General features: G+C 28.3%; 1 protein-coding gene across 14 annotated transcripts in view; it reads right to left on the reverse strand.

Moving 5' to 3' along the window:
* Positions 1-1,213: 1,213 nt before the first annotated feature.
* The window catches only part of LOC126849519 (protein sprint), a 186,554-nt gene continuing 166,839 nt past the window's right edge, over positions 1,214-20,928 (reverse strand). For 8 of the 14 annotated variants that reach the window (XM_050591445.1, XM_050591548.1, XM_050591541.1 and 5 more), the window contains 14 exons: positions 19,493-19,684; positions 16,639-16,823; positions 15,329-15,507; positions 14,956-15,054; positions 13,797-14,374; positions 12,764-13,406; positions 12,207-12,689; positions 11,749-11,899; positions 10,751-10,986; positions 6,066-6,532; positions 5,609-5,740; positions 5,037-5,279; positions 4,747-4,939; positions 1,214-4,627 (listed from right to left, as the gene is read on the reverse strand). In XM_050591445.1, coding sequence (XP_050447402.1) covers positions 4,524-4,627; positions 4,747-4,939; positions 5,037-5,279; positions 5,609-5,740; positions 6,066-6,532; positions 10,751-10,986; positions 11,749-11,899; positions 12,207-12,689; positions 12,764-13,406; positions 13,797-14,374; positions 14,956-15,054; positions 15,329-15,507; positions 16,639-16,823; positions 19,493-19,684 — 3,885 coding nt within the window. In that variant the 3' untranslated portion in view covers positions 1,214-4,523. The remainder of the gene's footprint in view (positions 4,628-4,746; positions 4,940-5,036; positions 5,280-5,608; positions 5,741-6,065; positions 6,533-10,750; positions 10,987-11,748; positions 11,900-12,206; positions 12,690-12,763; positions 13,407-13,796; positions 14,375-14,955; positions 15,055-15,328; positions 15,508-16,638; positions 16,824-19,492; positions 19,685-20,928) is intronic. The other 6 variants (XM_050591454.1, XM_050591494.1, XM_050591463.1 and 3 more) reach the window with 5 other exon arrangements.

Genomic DNA, 20,928 nt, shown 5'->3' on the forward strand with positions numbered 1-20,928 from the left:
TATCTCATATAAAGACGTAAATAAATCTGTAAATTTATTAACAACAAAATAAATTTTGTTTAAAATTAATTGGGAACTTTTTAGAGTGGCGATAAAATTTTTTGAATACTCATAACGTACACGCGACTAAGAACTGCACTCTGGCAGTGTAAGAAATTGTGTTACGATAAAATCATAATGGATTTTTGTAATTTCACTACATAATAAAATAATCAATATATTTAATTTTACATACTGCAAACTATAGAAGTAAAGATGATTGAATACATCGTGTGTTTTCATAAAAAATAAATACGTTCGGAATGCAAACATCGATGTTGTTTATGACATTTCTATTCTTTATTTTTTATTCTTAAGTTTATATATATGATGCTGTGCATTATATACGCATGTTTAAAAATATCAAATGAGATACATATATGAGATAGGATTAACGGCAGAGGAAAATCATATAAGTTTATATATTTTACTTAATTCTCTCATGTTTAAATTTTATTTTAATTCAATAATATTTTATTAAGAATTTTTTTATTCTCTAATCGATGCCCGTGTTTCATACTCATCTCTGTATAGTCCTTAGAGATTCTAGATTTGACAGGGAAAAGGAGAAGGAAAAAGAAGAAAAAAAATAATAAAATGTGAGTTACTTTAACACAAATAAATTGGATAATAATTCTGATAGCTGCCTGGATGTAATAATAGAAAGAGTAATCTGCGAGGAGTATTAATAATACTATTTTTATAATTAGATATGTAAATACAATTCAATTGTATATTGAGCGCGCGTATAAACGGTTTTTTAAGTCATTAAAATTGTGACTATAAATAACGATGGATTAGCTGTGGAACAGCAATTATATATATAGTTCTGTTAACCCAGCGACATAGCATTCAAAAACTAGCACATTCATGCACAACATACGCAAGCAACAGTTTTAAAATAAATTAAAAAAAAAAAACATGTGTGATAAAAATTAGGAGGAAAAAAATTAGAATTACAATACTCTCTCTCCTTCTCTCTTTTATGGAACATAATATTAATAAAGTACGTTAAAAAAAGATAAAATTGATAATTAAAAATATTTTTTAATTAATATAATATTATTTATGGTTGTTTTGTCATTTTATCAAATATTTAATTTAAATTCAGTTTAGACATCAAATTCACATATTTATTCGGGATAATTAAAATAGTCATTCGTGAATCTACGAATACGTACGAATAATAGAAAAGTGTTTATTGAGCATAGATTTACATTACAATGATAATATTAACTAATAACAAAGTGTATATAATGATAATTAATGATACAGGCTTCTGCAACGGATGAAAAGTTACTTAAATGTAATTTTACAAACTTCTCCGATTTGTATCGGTTTGACTAGTACATTAAAAGCATATATCGACATGTTAATCATCATAAAAAGAATGAGAGCACATCTACGTCATAATTACGATATACAAGTATGTAGTGTATTAAAAAGGTGTTAAATAAATTAAATATGAAAAATGTACATTTATAGGTTACTAATTATTATTATAGTATATACGTAACAAATGCGCTAGTCGTAGAAAACGATAAAAAAAATGCAAGGCTGATTTGTACGAACTCTCTGTATCAAAATATTTTTAATGTCATTTTTGCAAATAAGAAATTGTCAATACTTCTCGTAAATTTTAAAAAATCATTAATATTTCTTGCAAATGTAAAAATTATCAATGTTTATTTATCTCTAATATCATATCACCAACTATTTTTATTATTATTAACATTCTTTATTTTATAATTTTGTTGAGACACACGTGGTATAAGAGCTACATATTTATACACATACACAGCCTTGTAGATCCAAATCAGCCTAACAAATTTTTTTTGCGGAAAAGAAAAGCAAGGAATCACATGTCAAAAATATTAATAAAAATATGTATACAACTTGTAGTAATAAATACACGAAATTTCTTTAATAATATGGATTGCTTATTTTGTTAGATTTCACGACTCTTTGTCTCGTAGAAAGTACTTAAAATAGAGATCCTAAAAGCTACTCTTTTTCGTTCTTTGTTTCTAAACCTTGCGTCCAAATGTGCACGCGGAGAAATTTCTTTATTGATTTTTTTTTGTCATTCAATGTTCTTTAAAAACATATAGAGCAATTTATGTCTTTCATATATATATGTATAACATTCACAGAAGTTGGTTCTCAAGTCCAGAGATCAGCATACTATCAATACACATCAAGATTATATATATCATGATATTAATTATATATGTATATTTTATTATATTTTCTTTTTAATTAAAAAATAAGATTTTTAAAAAAGTTTTATATTTCTCAATTTTCTTCTATATAATCAGAAAAATAAAATAAAAATTAAAATTAAATATTTATAAAAAATAAACAAATTGTATCGAATTAGAAGCAAAAATGTCAAGTTAATAAAAAAAATTTCGTTTTTTTATATTGTTCTTGTATCAATAAAAAAATGAGAACTTTATTGATCAAAGTTTCTTATTGTAATTATATAATATGAAATATAATATCAAGAATGAGAAATTCTTTGTACATTTCTATCATTATATATCAAAATAAATTAATTTTTTTTATATACCGTCATTCGCGTTTGGCAGTAGCATATTTCATTATTAAAGTATTGAAAACTTTTTCATCATTCTGTAAATGTAGTAAATGTATAAATGAAATAGATTTGTTTAGTTTAATGAGGCAATTAATTTAATAAATGTAGTAATAAATATGAATGAATATATATTTATCAAGCATATGCCCTATAAAGATTTACAATTATTTATGTTAATCCATGAAAAGAAATCTTCTATATATTTTATCAATTTAATAATCGGATATGTATAATAAAATGCAAAAAAATGTATTTGTAAATAAATATATACAATTTCTCATTTTTGATGCCATAATATATGTCTACAATAAGAACACTAGAACCTTAAAAGTGAATTGTCAAAAATAAAAAACTTGATCGTCTTTCTTTATAATTTTGAAACAAATAAAAAGACTCAAGCAAAGAAATTTTTAAACTAATGTAATAGTGTCTTACAAAGAGCAAAATTTATTTAATTTGATAAAAAAATCCGTAAAAAACATGGATATTTTAATTATTAATTAATTAGCATTGAGTAGTAAGTAATAATAATTTCATAATTCTTAATAATTAATAAAATAAAAAACTTATTTTAATTATTAATTAAAAAGATAAATAATATATAATTTATTAATCTTTAATTTTATTTTCAAATTTATTTATCAAATAATTATTCATTTTTTTTTTTTTTTTTGATCTCTCGACGTAAGTCCCACTTCGTTCTAAAAGAACTTCGCTTCGAAAGAGCAATGTTCTTTTTTTTTATTGCAAACGTTCACGAGACACTGAATACTGTGAATAAATACGACTTTTCGCGATACACTGTACATATACCGTGCGATCGCGATCGTACACACGCTCCAAGATTAGCATTTCTCACACATACATATATGTGCGAGAATTTTTATCCTTTTTTGTTCTGTTAAAATTATTTATTCCGTTAAATTTGATATAATATAATCTTAATCATCTTTGCGTCAAATCGATCGATAAATAAACACTTAATCACAGAAAATAATTTTGTTTCTGTGCAATTTGTAATTGCGATGATCTTAATCAAATGTTATATTAACCCTTAAAAGGCAACAAATTCCTTACTCAAAGTTTAGCAAAAATATTAAATAAGAAAAAATATTAAAATTATAGACAATCGTATCAGAAGATCAGATTACCAAACACATTATAAATTTAGTAGTAAATTTTTGATATTTATTATAGTATTTTTTTTCGAAATTTACATAATCATACTAAAAAAAATTATCATGATTAGAAACTTAAAAAAATTATTTATTTAAAAGAAAAATGACATTGTTATTTATTTTTTGTATATGAATATTTTATCTATGTATAAAAGGAAAAAAAAATTATATATATATATACACATATGCCATTTATCATATTATTATTATGTGTGTGTAAAACTTTACTTTTTTTATTTAATTATTAATTTTAATATTATATGGTCTTAAAAACCAAAATTTTGCCTACTAAGGGTTAAAATATAACAAATCTGTGATTAAATATCTGATTGAGATCTCTATTTATACTAAATAGAAAATTTATATCAACTTTTCTTTTTGTTTCCAATAATAATTAATACTTCATTTTCCTTCATTAAGTAACCAAAATACTTACGTGTGAGTGACAAAAATTCTCTTATTTATATATGTCGTTAGTTTCTTATAAGAAACTGTTCATAAAAAATGGCAGTGTTGAAAGAATTTCCATGTCAAAATTAAAAAAGAATTTCGAATGCTCAAGTTTAAATTCGATATTTAAATATTTTAGTGGAAAAAAAAAATGTGCTTTTTATGATATATGACTTATATCTTGGAAAAGACAATATCGACTTATGGGTGATATCTAGAGAGACTAATTTTATGTTAATTAAAATATTTCGCAACTTTTAAGAACTGGTCTTGGGCCACGCTATTTTCGCGTCGATTCGTTTGTAGGCGAAAAGGCAGTGAGAGAGTTCCTGCGGACATTCGTGATCTCCAAGTAATGTTTCTGAAACAATATTTATTATTATTATTATTATATTATAAACATATTTTATGTTATTACTGTATTCTTCTCTTTTTCATATTAAATTATGTTTTATATTTGTACGTTAAACGCGATTATACCTTCTCCTTGCACTAACTTGAAAAGCCCATAGTCCTGAGGATTGGTACATCTGATCTTATGTGCAAGGATGCGGCAGATTTCCCTGGTGTTCATGTTAGGTCGTACTGGAAGCGTTCTGGTATTTAGGGAACCGTGCAGCTCATTCGGTACCAAAATCCGCAGCACAGACGAACAATCGGGAGTTCCACATCCCTAAATAAAAATCATAGCCTCATTTTCGTCATCATATATAAATTATATATATATATATATATATATATATATATATATTTATTTATTTATTTATTACGTTCAGTGTAGACATGGTGCCCTGGCTAGACACAAAAGTCTTTAAAACATGCACCGCGCTCGATAGCGTTGTCAAATAATAGCCGCCCTCGCCATTTAACAGAGAAGCGTGCAACAGGCCCCACATGTACTCGGCTTCGATTTCCGCGTCCACTACTTTGCCACGTACTAAAACCCAGATCACCAGTGGCAAAAGATCATCGGCACCCAGTGTAATATGTCTACCAGAGTTAGCTTGCTTCACCTATAAAAGTGCAATTAAACAATAAAAAAATATTTATAATTAAATTTTTATTTTCGATTATATTATTTTGGTCTGGACAATTATTAAAAATAATATAATTTTTAGTTATAGTTTTGTAAAGTTACATTTTATAGTAATATTAAACAAGAAATAATGAAAAAAATTATAAGAAGAAAATAAAAAGTATGCGTGTTGATTGAAAAAATGTTGCTAATTATTAAAAATATTAAAAAAATTTTGAAAATATTAACAAAAATATGTTATACGTTTTATCTCCATGATTATAATTCTGCTAATATATCTTTGAAAAAAAATATGGGAAGACTTACTGAGTTGAAGATGGCCGAAATGGCTGTCAATAAATGCTCCAGTTTTTCAAGTGGAGAGTCAGCTCTTTGTAGCCGTTCTATGCACTTGAGAATGCGTTCCAGATTTTCCTCTGAAGGGGGGATGATCTTCGACTGCGCACACAAACGCACGATTCAGACTTAATAAAGATAATATAAACAATAAAATACTAATAAATACAAATTCATCGATTTTTTTTATTTACGTTTACAATATAATAAATATTTGATTAATTTTATATTATATATATATATATATATATATATATATATATATATTTGATAAATTTTATAAAAAGTTATTTATACATACATTCAATAAAATTTTGAAATCTTATTCTCTTTGTTATATCTTTTAATAACATTATATTCATTATATCTTTATTATATCTTTTGATACAATTTATTTTATATATGTATAGATGTGAGATGTATTTACTCGAACACCAAGATCGTGAATGGTCTTGCCCTGGGCGTGCTGAATATTCTCTGCCAGAGTCTGTAGCACTCCAGTGGCGACGTAGTAGTCAATGAACAGCCGACAAACGTGTTCCCGCAGAGGCCTCACCACTAGGCCCATCATCACATCCTCGAGGATCGCGTCGAGATTGAGGAACTCGTTCGGCCGCAATTTTAATCGCTCCTTCTCCACTTCTTTCTCAAACTCGCGCTCACCGTGCTTCACCAAGTAATTCTTCATACCCGACATGAACTGCCGCATGTTGCGCATCACCACATGAGGAGTCACCTCTTTACTCTCCCGCGTGCATTGAATAAAGTTGTCGATATTCTGCGAAAAGGTCGTGGTTTTGTCCGCCGCAAGTTGGAGAGCGTAGGCTCTTATAGCCGCCCCGGTTCCACTCTGTTGATCACGATTTCTCGAAAGCGCTTGTATTCGTGGCGGTGCTAAAAAAAAAAGAAAAAAATTATTTTTCGAATCTCAGAATAGGAAAAAGATGTTATAATATTTTATATCACACTAATTCGTTTTAATTATAAATATTCATAATAGAATTTAACACATTTTAATATTTCTCAAGCTTTAAACGCGTCTTGAACTGTGCTTTATAAGTAAGTTGATATTAAATAAAATACACATGTTTATTTATCTTCCAAATAAGAATTAATAATTATTATAATTTTAAATTAATTATTTTGAAAACTAAAATTTTCGATGAAAAGTCGACGTGTATCTTTTAAAACTGCGCCCTTTTAAATATTTGTAACACTTATAATCGATAAGAATCTTGTTGATCTTTTTGTTTTGAATGAGTAAAAATTGCTGGCTTTAAACAAGACTCAAAACATTTAACTTTTGGCAATAACCAATGTTATTTGGCTTTTGACTTTATATTATAATTTAATCGTTGCTTAGCAATTTCATAAAGATTTACGTTTTATAATGCTTTGAATGAGATTGTGCTCGCCGATCGTGGCGATTTTCTTTTTTTTTTTAATTTTCTTACAGAGTTTGACAGAAGGAATGAGAAAGGAGATTAGAAGGTTGAATAATCATCGCGTATTTTATCAAAACCTCGTTGATAAAGAACAACGCGAGTGCATTGTCATGATGCAAGAGCAATGAATTGCTGGCTTCCGGCCGCTTCTTTCTCACACGGTGCAAGAAAATCTACAAAAAAAAAAAAAAAGCCACAAACATCGAACACGACCTCATTAAACCCATCATAAAACATAAAGTAAGAACGCTAGCGTCGTGTTTGTAATGCAAAAAAAATTGCTAAAGAGTTTCACTACACGTTCCTTATCAACGACTTTTTCGCAAAATATGCGACTGTTGTTCCTCAGCTCTTACCTCCTATGGATTTTTTCTTCTTTAAAAAATATAAAATCGACCTTGAAAGGCTGCCGTTTTCAAACAATAGAAGAGATTAAGAAAAATTCGTTGCCAGATCTACGCACTATTCTATTCTAAAAATAGAAAACCGCCACGGATGCCGTACCTATCCAATCTCATTTAAGTTACCATAAAACGTAAACGAAGAACATTATGCTCATGGTATGAAAAAATTGCTGAAGACTTCCACTGTACACTTTTTAAAAATTCGATTTCTTTATGGACAGCCTTTATATATTTATATATATTTATATATATTCATATATATAAAAGGACTTTATTCAAAATAATTTAGGCAAAGTTTTTTTTTACGATTCACAGATTAATTTTTTTTTTTTTGTAAATAATTGAAGTTTATTGAAATTTGTGAAGTTGCATATCTTTATTGTTCTTCCTACCGAAAGAAGAGAAATCTTATCGTCTTTCTTTCCATCGGAAGAATAAACACGATATTTCTCAGTCTAGGATGTTGCCATAGATGAGGTGCGAAGACAATTGAGTCCATTCAAAGACATAGGGTTTCTCTTTTCCTCTTTTTTTTTTATTCAGAAAATGAAGAAGGTCTAAAGAAGGAACCAAAACCATGTTCATGGTTTGATGATTAAAAAAGAATTTCTCAAATACAATTATTTTGCGTCTTAATTACTGGCTCTTATTAGCCAATTTTCTTTTTGAATTTATTTATGTATTAAGGTCTTGTATATTTTTTTATTTATCAATTCTTACATTTAGAAATGTCCATATTCTTCTTGAGAAATCGTTGAAACCAGATTACAATTCTTTGAAAGATTTTTTTAACACAAAACTTCCGTCTACTTTTTTCATATTCCATTTCCATCCCCAACTGAATATCCTCTTCTGACGAACAACTAATTATTATCCACTCATCCATTTCTTTTTTTTATAAGACACTTTTGCGTTATACATATGACATTATTGTTAAAATAAAATTTGCCATCAATTTATATAATAAATGAAAAAAAAAATCAATATATTTTTCAAATCAAAATTTCTGCTCTCATGGAATATTCATAATATTCTTTGTATGTAAAAAAAAAAAAATTGAGTCCAATGTTTTTAATCAGAAAATTTCAGTATAATTTAGAAATTTTGAGGTATCCACTTATGATTTCTCCATCAATTTTCATTGTAAAGTCAGCAATGTTGGAACACGTGCCCGTTCCCGTCCATGTGCGGCAAGAAAAAAGAACACCTAAACATTGAATTGACCGATTGATTGAGAACTGATCCCCTGAACGACCCGAACGTTACTGTACCCGATGCTGAGAAGAAATACTAAGAGATTGATGTCGCTACTGCAGTTTAGAGAGAAAGAGGGGCTAAATACTTTTTTCTTGTGACCGATCGGTCAGTCACAGTTGCCCGGTTGTAACCATCAAGATAATCTCGCTATATTTATCCGATACACATATTCTTTCAATATAATAAAAGTAATATGAAGGTAATAAACCTATGTCTTTTATCATCGATTTGTTTTCTACACTTTTCTTAAATTTTTCATTTTTCGATAGGATCACAAATTGAGTCATATATTAAGAACATGCATCTTTTCAGAATTAAAAAAAATTAATTATGATTAAAATTTAAATTAATGTGATTTAAATATTATTAAATATAATTATTTAATGTAATATAAAATGGAAAATAATGTGTACTGTTTTTTTTTCAAACTAATTACATTATTAAATCCAAATATTTCATTACTTCTGCCTGAAACATTGTTTTTTTGTATATAAAATACTTTTTTTCTAAAATATTGTATATAAAATACTTGCTTTCTAAAAGAATGTTTAGGAACTTTTCGAATCCATACAGTAACAAGAGTAACGTCAATAATGTTAATGACAGAAAGGATGATAATGGCAATAATAACAGCGCAAATAATAATAAAAAATAAAGAAAGGAGATACTATGTAAACATCATCAAAATCAATATTATAATTATATATTATAATAATAAATTATATATAATATATATATTTAATTATATTATATATATTATAAATATATATATATTATAATTATATAATATATATATTATAAATATATATATTATATAATTATAATATATAATTTATTATTATATATAATAAATTATATATAATAATAAATTATATATTATAATTATATAATAACAATAATTATAACAATGGGAGCAAAGTAAATAAAATAATTATTGTTATATCAGAAAAATTTGTATGTGACATTTATATAAAAAGTATCATTTAAAAAATATAAATTTATTAAATAAAAGCATTTATTTTTATTAAACTTTCTGATCTATGTTAGTTTTTAATCATTTAATAACATATTTATTTCTAATATAATTTATTTTTATTTCTCAATAATAATTATTTATTTATTTATCTATATATACATTTAACTTTAAATAACGTAGAACATGGAAATGCTAAAAGTGATCATTATTTCAATACTAGTCATTATCTTGTACTTCTAGCATAGTCATATTTCATTATTTTTTTGCTAAGGGGGTCGAGTCGTTCATCATTGTGAATAAAGAAAACTTTCTGCTTCGCTTTATTTCTTGCGTGACACGTCACTTAACGCATACTTTGTTTCTTTCTTCTCATGTAAATGCGAATCTCGTTGATCCAATAGTAATCGCGAATTATGATTGAAGTTTGGATTGCAGACGCTGATTTCATTTCATCACTTTTTGAATCCCATTTTGCTTAAATTGATGATTATCGCGATATGCATATAGTGCATCCGAATTGTTGCATTCGTTCACGATTATATATTTATCTTCGTTATTATATATGTATATAATTAATTTATATTTTATATAATATAAATTTTTTTATCTTATGTAAATTTAAATAGAAATATAAATTTTATTTTTCCTTCTTTTTTTTATCTTATATATATTTACTGATTTCTGATTCACTGATCAGAACAATAACATTACAAATGAACAGATCACGCTTACAGATTAGTTACGTAAGATGTCTGTTGTTTAACGCTAATCACAGTTACATATTTCTCAAGGTTTGCGTATAGATATCTAGGATTCGAGCATTGTGCTTACCACAAACGGTGTTACGGAATTGATTACGTTTAAAAATATTTTCATACAATGATGAGAAGAGTATCAAAAATATATAAAAAAATTTATTTTATAAAAATAAATATGATAAAATTTTTTAAATGTGACAAATTTTTAAAAACATATGTGGAAATTTTTTAAATATTCAATCAATTTATTATAAGAAAGATATAAAACTTACATAAAAGAGGATCCAGTCGTTCCTTAAAACTCTTGTTTCGCTTGATCTTTTCCATGTCGGTCTCCACGTCCGTGTCCAGCATAGTCTCCCATTCGGAAGGATCGTACGTGCGATCTTTTCGTGAATCTGGCGTATCCTCGCGGTCCATGTTCCGCTTTTCTACGTTGTCATACGAAGAGTTTCGATCGCTATATAACGATTCGCACGTGTCCGGCGACTTTAGCAATTCCGGGTATCTGTCAAATTCAAAAGTCGCATTTATTTTTGTCACCAAGTCTGTCTGATTAATTTCAAGATTCTTATAACTGTTTGGAAAAATATTTTATTTTGGAATATTTTCATCTTTCATTGTTATCTTATACTGATAGGACAGTTAAAGTGTTACAAATATAATACTAAAAAATATTGAAAATACAATACCAAAGTGTTACATTTATCATAAATATTTCTAAAAGGATCTTCGTCAATAGATATTTTAGACAAAAATTATTTAGCTTTAAGGAAAATTTGAAACCGTGATACTTATGTATTTTAGCATTTTTATTAAAATTGCATCAAAGCTATGACTTGAATCTTGCATTTGTTAATTAGTATCTCAATTTTTCATTGCACATTCTTATGAAATTTACATCGAGTTTTTAAAATTATATAATATGATATCATTACTCTCTATTATAAACTTCCTATGTTACGTAATAAGCAAACATATTTTAATTTAATTTAATAATTTTAATTTTAGCTATTTTAAAAGAACAAATGTTCTAAGACTCTTGATTGTCATTCTATGTATCTAAATAGGACAATTAAATATGGCAAATATACATTATTGGAAATCAGCTAATCAGGATGAAAAATTATATTTTACGTTTGAAAAAAATTTATCAAAAATAAAAAATCTCCTTATATAAAATTACTATAAAATTCTTAATGAAAAAATTTTTCTATGTTATATATATCTCATAATTCTCTTTCTTTTTATGTATTATTAAGAAATTTACCGTTGCAGGATTATACTCTGAACTGTCAAAGTATCTCCAACTATGTTTCTATTGCACTCCTCGTCACTCGGGAATTTTCTCGCAATATTGTCACTGTCGTAGTCGGCATCACAATCGTAGTCTGGCTCACAATCTGGTTCTTCCTCATTGCCTATCCAAAATTGAGAATTTGTTACTATGTGTTTAACATATACATTCACATATATAGGGTGTCCTAAAAATTTTGACATTTAGAGCTAATGAGCGCGTTGGAAAGCGATAGGCCGATATCGGCAGGCATGTACGACGGATTACTTGTGTACGTTTCTTAGCAATGAAGGTATCATCTAAGCAAGAGGTGACAGCGTGACTCCATCTCTCGTTTGGCCTCAGTTTGGCCCAATCTACCTTCACACTTCGGGTATGTCAAAATTTTTAGGACACCCTGTATAGACGCACATTTTGGTTCGTTTACATACCGATAAACTCCCAGCTAGAGTCCACTGTCCAGGAGGTATCATTGAACACTTTAGTCCTTATCTTCGGTGGCTGAACGGGCTTTGCCCGAGGAATCTTCTTCGTCTCTCTAGTTTGGCCCAATCTCCTTGCCAGATTGTCGACCGACGATGAAATTAATGGCGTTTTATCTTCTGTTTCCTCAGGTGGTTCTTCCCAGCAGTCGATAGGATGCAATTGATTTGAGTTGTTTCCTGTCGGAGCTTGTAACCAACCTGGTTCGCTATGTCGATACTTATTTATCGCTGGATTATTTCTATTTGGTCGTCTCCTCGGAATTATAGCAGCATTTTGAGCAATAGCATCGGCTGGTTCAGCATAAAAAGGGCTACTCTGTTTAGATTCTGGAGTCAGGGGACTGTTGCTCTCTGAATTTGCCAAAACAAGGCCCAATTTATTTCTCGGAGGCGTCACTGTGTTCGGACTATTCAATGAATTGGCACTGCCTATAAAAAAAAAAACACGAGGATTTTTAACATTAAAAAATCTTTAAACAAAACAACTTAATAAATATACTTACAAACTCTGGATAGCAGATCGGGTCTCTTCCCTATTCCATTCTCCTCTAGTGAATTTTGATCAGGACTTTTCATTTCCGGAACAGGCTTGAAGCTACTAAACTCTGGACTTGTCATCTCCTTGTATCCTATCTTATCATTTCTTAAGATAAATCTCTCGTTCTTCAAAATCATCTGTTCTCCCACTGGCAATCTTTCACTAATAAGACTTCTTTCGGATTCTTTAGGACTCAACAGACGGTCATTGGAATTCCTTAGACGATCTTGCGGGGTGCAAACAATCTTGTTTTCCTTCAATCTGTCATTCCAAGTCGATTGCGTTGACTGGTCGGTCGTGTTCCAAATATCTTCGTAGTCGGAAATCTTGTCAGCTGGTGAGCTGCGATAGTACGATTCCAAGATATCCGACTCCTGATAATGCTGAGAGTTTTTCCGGTTCTCGCGATCACGCCGTCTTTTTGATTTACTAGTACTGGAGGGAGTATTTGGAGAAAGTACGCTGGGTGTTTTCGAGATTAGCTTGGAGGTGGGGGATAAAATTGGTGTGATAGGTGAAAGAGGTGATTTGACAGAAAAGTTGGAAGTGAGAGATTTGTTAGATTGAGGACTCAACAGTGATGTATTGGGATCCGATGGTGTATTTTGCTGTTGGCACAAAGATGGAATAATTGTGATAATTTTCTTTTTTACAACAATAAAAAATCAACAATATATTATCAATATATAAGATATAGACAATAATAGACAATAATATATATAGACAATAAGTGTAATAAGTATTAAATAAATAGAAAATAATAAAAGAAAATAACTATATATCAAAATTTTTTAATATAAGATAAAAAAAAACATATATAGAATTGCATATAGATATTTTACAAGGAAATATAAATTATATTGCAAAAAATTCAAAAATATATATGTTCAATTATATACGTATATATAATTTAAAAATTACGCAAGTGCACACATACAAATATTTATTATATTATATATTTTAAAAATAAATCATTTATCTTTTATATGTATATATACCTGTGAAGAATTCAAGCCGTTACTCTGATTCACGTTGAAGGACACCGTTGTAGTCACGGTAAAATTACTTTGGTTCTGATTGATGCCAGGCTTGGCCCATCTTGGTGGCGGTGGCGGTGGCGTCTTTACATTTTGCGTTTTATCATTCTCAACAACAATGTTCCTAATATCCGGTAATTCTGGTGAGGTGCATGACAAATTGTTCTGATGGAAGCTTGAGGTAGAAATAAATTTCTCTGAATTCTTGATGAACTCGATCGTCGTCGACTTCGGTGTGTCTAGGCCGTTCTTCAGAGTGTCAAAGTTTTTAATATCCTGCGCTGGACTCAAAACATTGTTCTCCACATTGTGGACTACCGGTGATGGGCATCGTATGCTTTGCACAAGATTTGGCGAGATCAGTTTGTGAGAGAGCTTGTCACCTGGTGATAAAATCCGGTCCCTTTTGTTATCGTTCAAAGGTTCATTGAAGGTTGTCAGATTGAGGGTATTCGGCGGAGTTGGACGCGGCTGTCGTGGCAATGATGATGCAAATGTCGATGTGTTTGCGTTAATGGTATTCGTCGGAGAGGGGGTGTCTGCTCACAAAAATAATTTTAGGTAACAAACTATTTTTAGAAGAGCTCGTAGGAATTTATCTTGGCTAGCTTGTGTGAAAACAATAATTCTAAATATAAACGACAGATTGTCAAAATAAATTTACATTAAGTATCATAATCAATGTCATAAAAACAGAAAATTGAAAACATCTTCAAGTAATTAAAATCGTATTAAGAAAGATATTTTGTCACTTTATATCACTTTATTTTATTGATTTACACCCATTTTAAAATTACTTAACTTTATATTTGAATATTTGGAATTTAAAAAAAAAAAAAAAGAAAAATAGTTTCTACAAATAATATTTATAAAAAAATAGAGATAATGTATATAAAAGATATTGTCAAAAATATAAAAAAATTATTTATGTATAATCTTCAAACTAGAATAAAATAAATGTAATAATTTGTAAAAAAAATTTAAAAAAAAACGTTTTAAATACAAAATGGAGCGATAATTTTGATAGAAGAAACATGTCAACAAACAATCATTGATACAACAACTGCAAGAGAGAATGCTTATAAAAATAAAGAAAAAAATATCAAAATGTCTCTCTTACGTGCATTATGAGACGATATTGGGGCCAGATTGAGCACTATACTCTCCGTGGTTGGCGTGTCCGCGTTATTATTATTGTTATTATTATGGTTATTGTTGCCTGTAAAAAAAAGATAAAAACATCCCCTGTTTATAATTCCTGTTTAACTTTAGGCTATTTAGACTTAAATATATATAAATTTCGAATAAATATAATTAATAAATTATCGAGATTTTAACAAAATGTCTAATAAATCTTTATATTTAAAAGATTTTTTAGAGAACTGATTTTGTTTTATTTCTACATTTATGTATAAAGTTGGATAATTTTTATGCATTTATTTATTTATTTCAGAAAAGTTCTTTTACGAATTGAAATTATGTCAAGAATTTACCACCATGGAAACTGCTGAGACTAGAAGTATTACTGCTACTACTTTCCGGTGGCTTTGGATTTGCCATAGGATACCGCCAAAATTCCTGGCCCAGCAATGCCAGTGACGACAATTGCTGCCTATTCTTCGCTTCTCGCATCGCCCTTGGCAGAATCAACTGCACCGGCAGCTCGTCACTGCTTACCAAACAAAAATAATCAGGAATTTATTTCACAAATAAAAATTATATGTTTTTATTAAAACTACTCTCTCTCCCTCTTTCTTTGATATATAATATAATATTATATTATATATATATATATATATATATATATATATATATATATTATATTATATTATTTCAAATTGAAAAGTATATTCTATTTTATTTTCTAAAATTTTTTCATTATTCATTTGTGTATGTGACGGAAAAGTGTATACATATGCATATAATGATTGTGAAGACTTCTATACATATTCCATTCACAAAGAAACTTTTACAAGCAACATTTTTCTATATTAGTAAAAATAACATATAGATATTTCAGTTAAACAGACTTTTATTGCTCTGTTATTCTAACAAATCTATTAATATATTCCATATTGCGACTAATAATTTATTTTATGTTTTGCTTAATAATTTATAAAATATTTCGGCTAAGAATTTTCATAATTTTAAATAATGTGTTTCATCATAAAATAGATCAATTATATTTTGTGATTCCGCACCAATCGATCCTATCATAAAGGTTTTATTTTGCTATTATCTCAAACCCACTTAATATAATTTAGAATTTGTGTAATTTTGTTTTTAATTATAAATAATATAAAATGTATTTAAAAACTAGAGAAATTTTAATTATTATTAAATTATTAATTTATAACCAATTTCTTGACTAAATGCATTAATTGTATATTGATTTCAAACAACTAATTGACTAATTTTTGAACGTTTAATATTTTTTATCATTTAAACTTTCTCCTATTTTTGTATCGCTGTAAGATACTTTTTTATATACTTGACATATATTTTTTTTTTACTTTCTTACAATTTTCGAAGATATCTTTTTTTATATATATTTATTTCTTTTTACTTATATTATTATAATATAATTCAGAGAGTATATAATATAATTATAGAAATAGAATTTTAGAAAAAAAAAAACTAAAAAGTAAAAAATCAAGACAGTACAGCATTGCCAATTAAAGCTATGGTTTGCGATTTATGGGAATTTGTAGAGATCAGACGATAAGAATGAAAGACGATATCACGTGTGTCATTTCTGCGACGGAAATCCGTAATAAATAAGAAAAGAGAAAAGGGCACTCACCAGCATTGCGAATAGTGAGCAATCAGTGAAGGGATATTGTCGAATCTATTCTCGCTCGTTTCCAAGCTTAGCTTGCCCTTGTTGGCCTGGATCAAGTAATGCTCAATGTATGGTCCCTTCCCGGCCGGTAATCTCACCGAGAGAGCCATTGTGTCACTCTGACTCGATTGTCGCACCACGAAATTCTGTAAGAAAAATGTATGCTTATAATTAACGATAATAAAAAGAAAATTATTTATTTTTATTCTTTACGTCATTAACATATCAATATATATCGTTAACATATTAAATATACATATGTTAAAATCTTTTTTAATTTTTCGCTTATCATAATTCGATTTTTTCTGCTTTTCTATTTTGTTCTTAAAAAAAAGAGACTTGAAGATTATAAAATAAGCATTTCAGATTCCAAAAAGATGTTATCTAAAAATTCCCGAAATGTACGTACATTACCAGGAAAATCAGAAGATTACAAAATAAAGACATTAGAAGACACAATAAATATAGTGCGAAATAAATATAAATTGAAGGTAGATGAAAGAGAAATATTATTTATATCAGCTGTTCTTTATTCTTTTAATTCTCGAATATCTCTCTTTTTCATGTGGTAGAATAAAAAAACCCAAAATTTCTTAAATTAAATTAAAGATATCAGAAAGAATAAACCACAAATCTCTCTTTAAAACAAAACTGACAAAGATTTAGAGTTTTCTTGCAAAGTTTTTCAGCTGAAGACTCTTGGGTGGGGAAAGAAGGGGATCGTGTCTCATCTATAGAAAGGAATTGCGAGGCACATTGTTTTTTGGCAGTACAATTCGTTAGCGGCAGAAGGCAGCGGAAAAGATAGAAATGACGGAGGACGATTAACAAAGGCGCAAAACAATGAGTCGTCGGAGGTCGGATCTCATCGTTCGCGCGCAGTCATTTCGGCGTTGATTACAGCGCAGGGCTCTACGCACTATTACAGTAGCGTTACAGACGAAAGAAGCAAAAAAAAAAAAAATGGAAAATAAATGAGAATGAAGACGGCAAACATTTTACCGCTATGTCTTAATCGATTTCTTTATTAATCTTGCCAGGAGATATATTGCGTGCAATATGTTCGAAATTTTATTGCTCTCATATTTCTCGTTCTCAATCTCCTTAATAACGTAATTTTTTTTAATTGCTTATAATAAAAGATCTTATATCATCTATTTTACTATATATATATATATATATATACATATACATACATCATACATATATATACATATATACATACACATATATGTATATGTATGTATATATATATATATATATATATATATATATATATATATAATTTTATATATGATTTATTCTATACTTTTTTTTTATAATTTAAAAAAAATATATATATATATATATATATATATATATATATATATACATGTATAAAGATTTTAATATTATTTTTGTAGAGCTTCATAATTTTGTAGAGCTTCATAATTTTTTTAAAAATTATAAAAAAAAAGTATAGAATAAATCATATATAAAATTATACAAAAAACAGAATTATAAAAAATATAGAATAAATTCTAAAATTTTTTAAAAATAAAATATAGAAATTTTTTGGCGAGGGGGGGGGATTAGAATTTTTGGGGGGTTTATTGTTAAATCGCACTCTTGTAGGAATTTAAACATTTACACACACACACACACAAGAATGCTTGCACCATATTAATATTATATTCCATAAAAATATTAAAAAAATAATGCCAGTATTATATGAATTATGTGCTTCATTGACCTTGCTGTCTCGAGCTTTACGTAAGTATATAAAAGATTTTCCCAGAGCACAATTTTGCATCGATTGTGCGTCGTCAAGCATTGACATAGTTTTCCGTCACACCGTGAGTAATGCGGTTTCTTCTCTTCTTTACAGTAGTAATCCGGCCGGATGTTAGAAGTAGACAACACTCGCATTCATTGTTCCGAGGCATGCAGCAGCAGATGTAAATGCGGATAGTGGAAAATGGTGCCGAGCAAAAATGATACCTTCCATTGAGAGAGAAGATAATAATGTCCTCGGTATACAAAGAGAATGAAAACGAGGTAAGACAGAATAATATATAACAAGTTTTAATTTCTTTTTTTTTTTTTGTAAATATATGATATAAAATATTTAAATTTAAAATACTGGGTTTTGGAAAATTTTAATTTCACGGAATATTCATATAAAATAAAAGTTTTTTGATAATCAAATATTACATATATTTATAACTAAATTAATCCTTTCATACACACCTATCTCGACAATCAAAAGTAATCAATATTTAATTCTTGTAAATTTGCAATATTTAGTAGATTATATTATAAATACTTATTATATTAACCCATTAATTAAAATATACGAATATCTTAAAATATAAGTGTTTAAGAATTATAAAAGTAGAAAAAATTATAGTCTTTTCCCTCATTTATCGCACAAACCTATCTCATAGAAAAACATATTCTACGAAGAATAGAACGCGAAGCAGACAAAATATCGTTGCAGCAGAAAACTTAATAAGTAAAAAGTAATAATATTGTATAAAAAAATTCTTCATTCTCAGTTGTGTAGTCATACCGCATGCAATGTATACAAATTATTTATATTAAGCAACTTTTAATCACAAGTTATCTTTTATATTATATAAATGTGTATACATATAGTGTCGCAATTTTTTTAGTGGCCAGCATATATAGCGTTTAGAAAAAATTATTTGATTCTTTCAAAAAAAAAAAAAAACTACTTGTTTCAGATTACACTTATTCTTACCCCGGAAAAGCAACGCGATACAAAGATTGAATTTCTAATTTTAATTTACGATTTCTAATAGCACACACTCACCCCCTCTTCTTTGCCCTGTAATAAGTGGAAGGCCCCAGCTCTCTGGATGCCTGGCAGAAACCAGATCGGATGAGAGCGTATAAGTCTTTCGATCAGAGTGATGTCACAGGCCACTTCGCTACCAGAGTTTTCCGTAGATCCCGAAGATCCTCCCGAAGTGGCCGATCCTTCCGATGAAAGTGATTCTTCACTCTGATAAGAAAAAAATGTTTTTTGTTTTTACGATGATAGTATACAGCGAATAAGATTATACCTTTATCTGAAAATGATAGTAACAGAATTAATAGTTCTTTATAACAAAATATATCAATTATAGTTACAAAATTTATTTTGATATATATATATTATATATATATATATATATATATATATTTGAAATAGATAATTATATCTCATATTTATAATCTTCAATTATTTAATCTTGAATATAAAAAATGATTAAGATTATTTCAAAGTTGTGGGCAATCGGTTACAAAAATTATACAATGTTACTTTATTTTTTGCTGAAATCTTTTAAATAATAAAGGATTTAATACAGATAAAAAAGAGATATTTAATTTACTGACATTAAATATTAACTTACTTTAAAAATATTCCAGAAAATTTTTAATTTCTATATTAATGTTATTATTAAATTAAATTAATCATTAAAAAAGAGAATTTTTTAAATAAACTTTGTTACACACACAATAATATTTTATGAAGTATTTTTCAAAATTATAATATATATATATATATATATATATATATATATATACATATATATATATATATATATATATATATATATTTTAAGTATGCGTATGTGAAAATTTGCAGTTAAAATTATCGGACCGGAATTAATTCTCATCATATTTCATACGCGACTGCAATTGTTTCGACGCTCAAATTTTCAGCAATTTGCTTTATTATGAATACGAAAATCTCCGTCTCTTTTAAGCCCCGAGGCGCGTAAATCCCGCTGGCTCTATCGCACAATGCGCCTCTAATTCCACATTATACCTGCCTGTTGCCCAGTTATCTTTATTCGCAGCCGATTCGTGACCGGTCGTAATCCATTTATCGTTTCTTCTCCTCTTCCTCCAATTCTTTTTTTTTCTTTCTTTTTTTACGACGCGGAAAAGTGCCGTAGAAAACGATTCTCGAACACTCGACTCTCTTCCTCGTGGAGAAGGGAAAAGAAAAAGATAGATATTCGAAGGATTGGAGTTTCGATCAATTCTTCTTTCTTCGTCGTTTTCAGCTATTTGATTGATGCTGATCGACCGATGCATTTTTTTTTTTATTCCAAATGTGACTTATTTTCCATCGCATCTCTCAACGCCCTCCCTCTCCCCGCCGCCGCCGCCGCCGCTTCTCTCAAATCGACGAAGACGAAAAGGGAAATCGATGACGGACAAAGCGGAACGAATGCTAGAAGAGGGGTGGCAAGGGGT

This window comes from Cataglyphis hispanica, chromosome 1 (assembly GCF_021464435.1).
Source record: "Cataglyphis hispanica isolate Lineage 1 chromosome 1, ULB_Chis1_1.0, whole genome shotgun sequence".
NCBI classification, from domain to species: Eukaryota; Metazoa; Arthropoda; class Insecta; order Hymenoptera; family Formicidae; genus Cataglyphis; species Cataglyphis hispanica.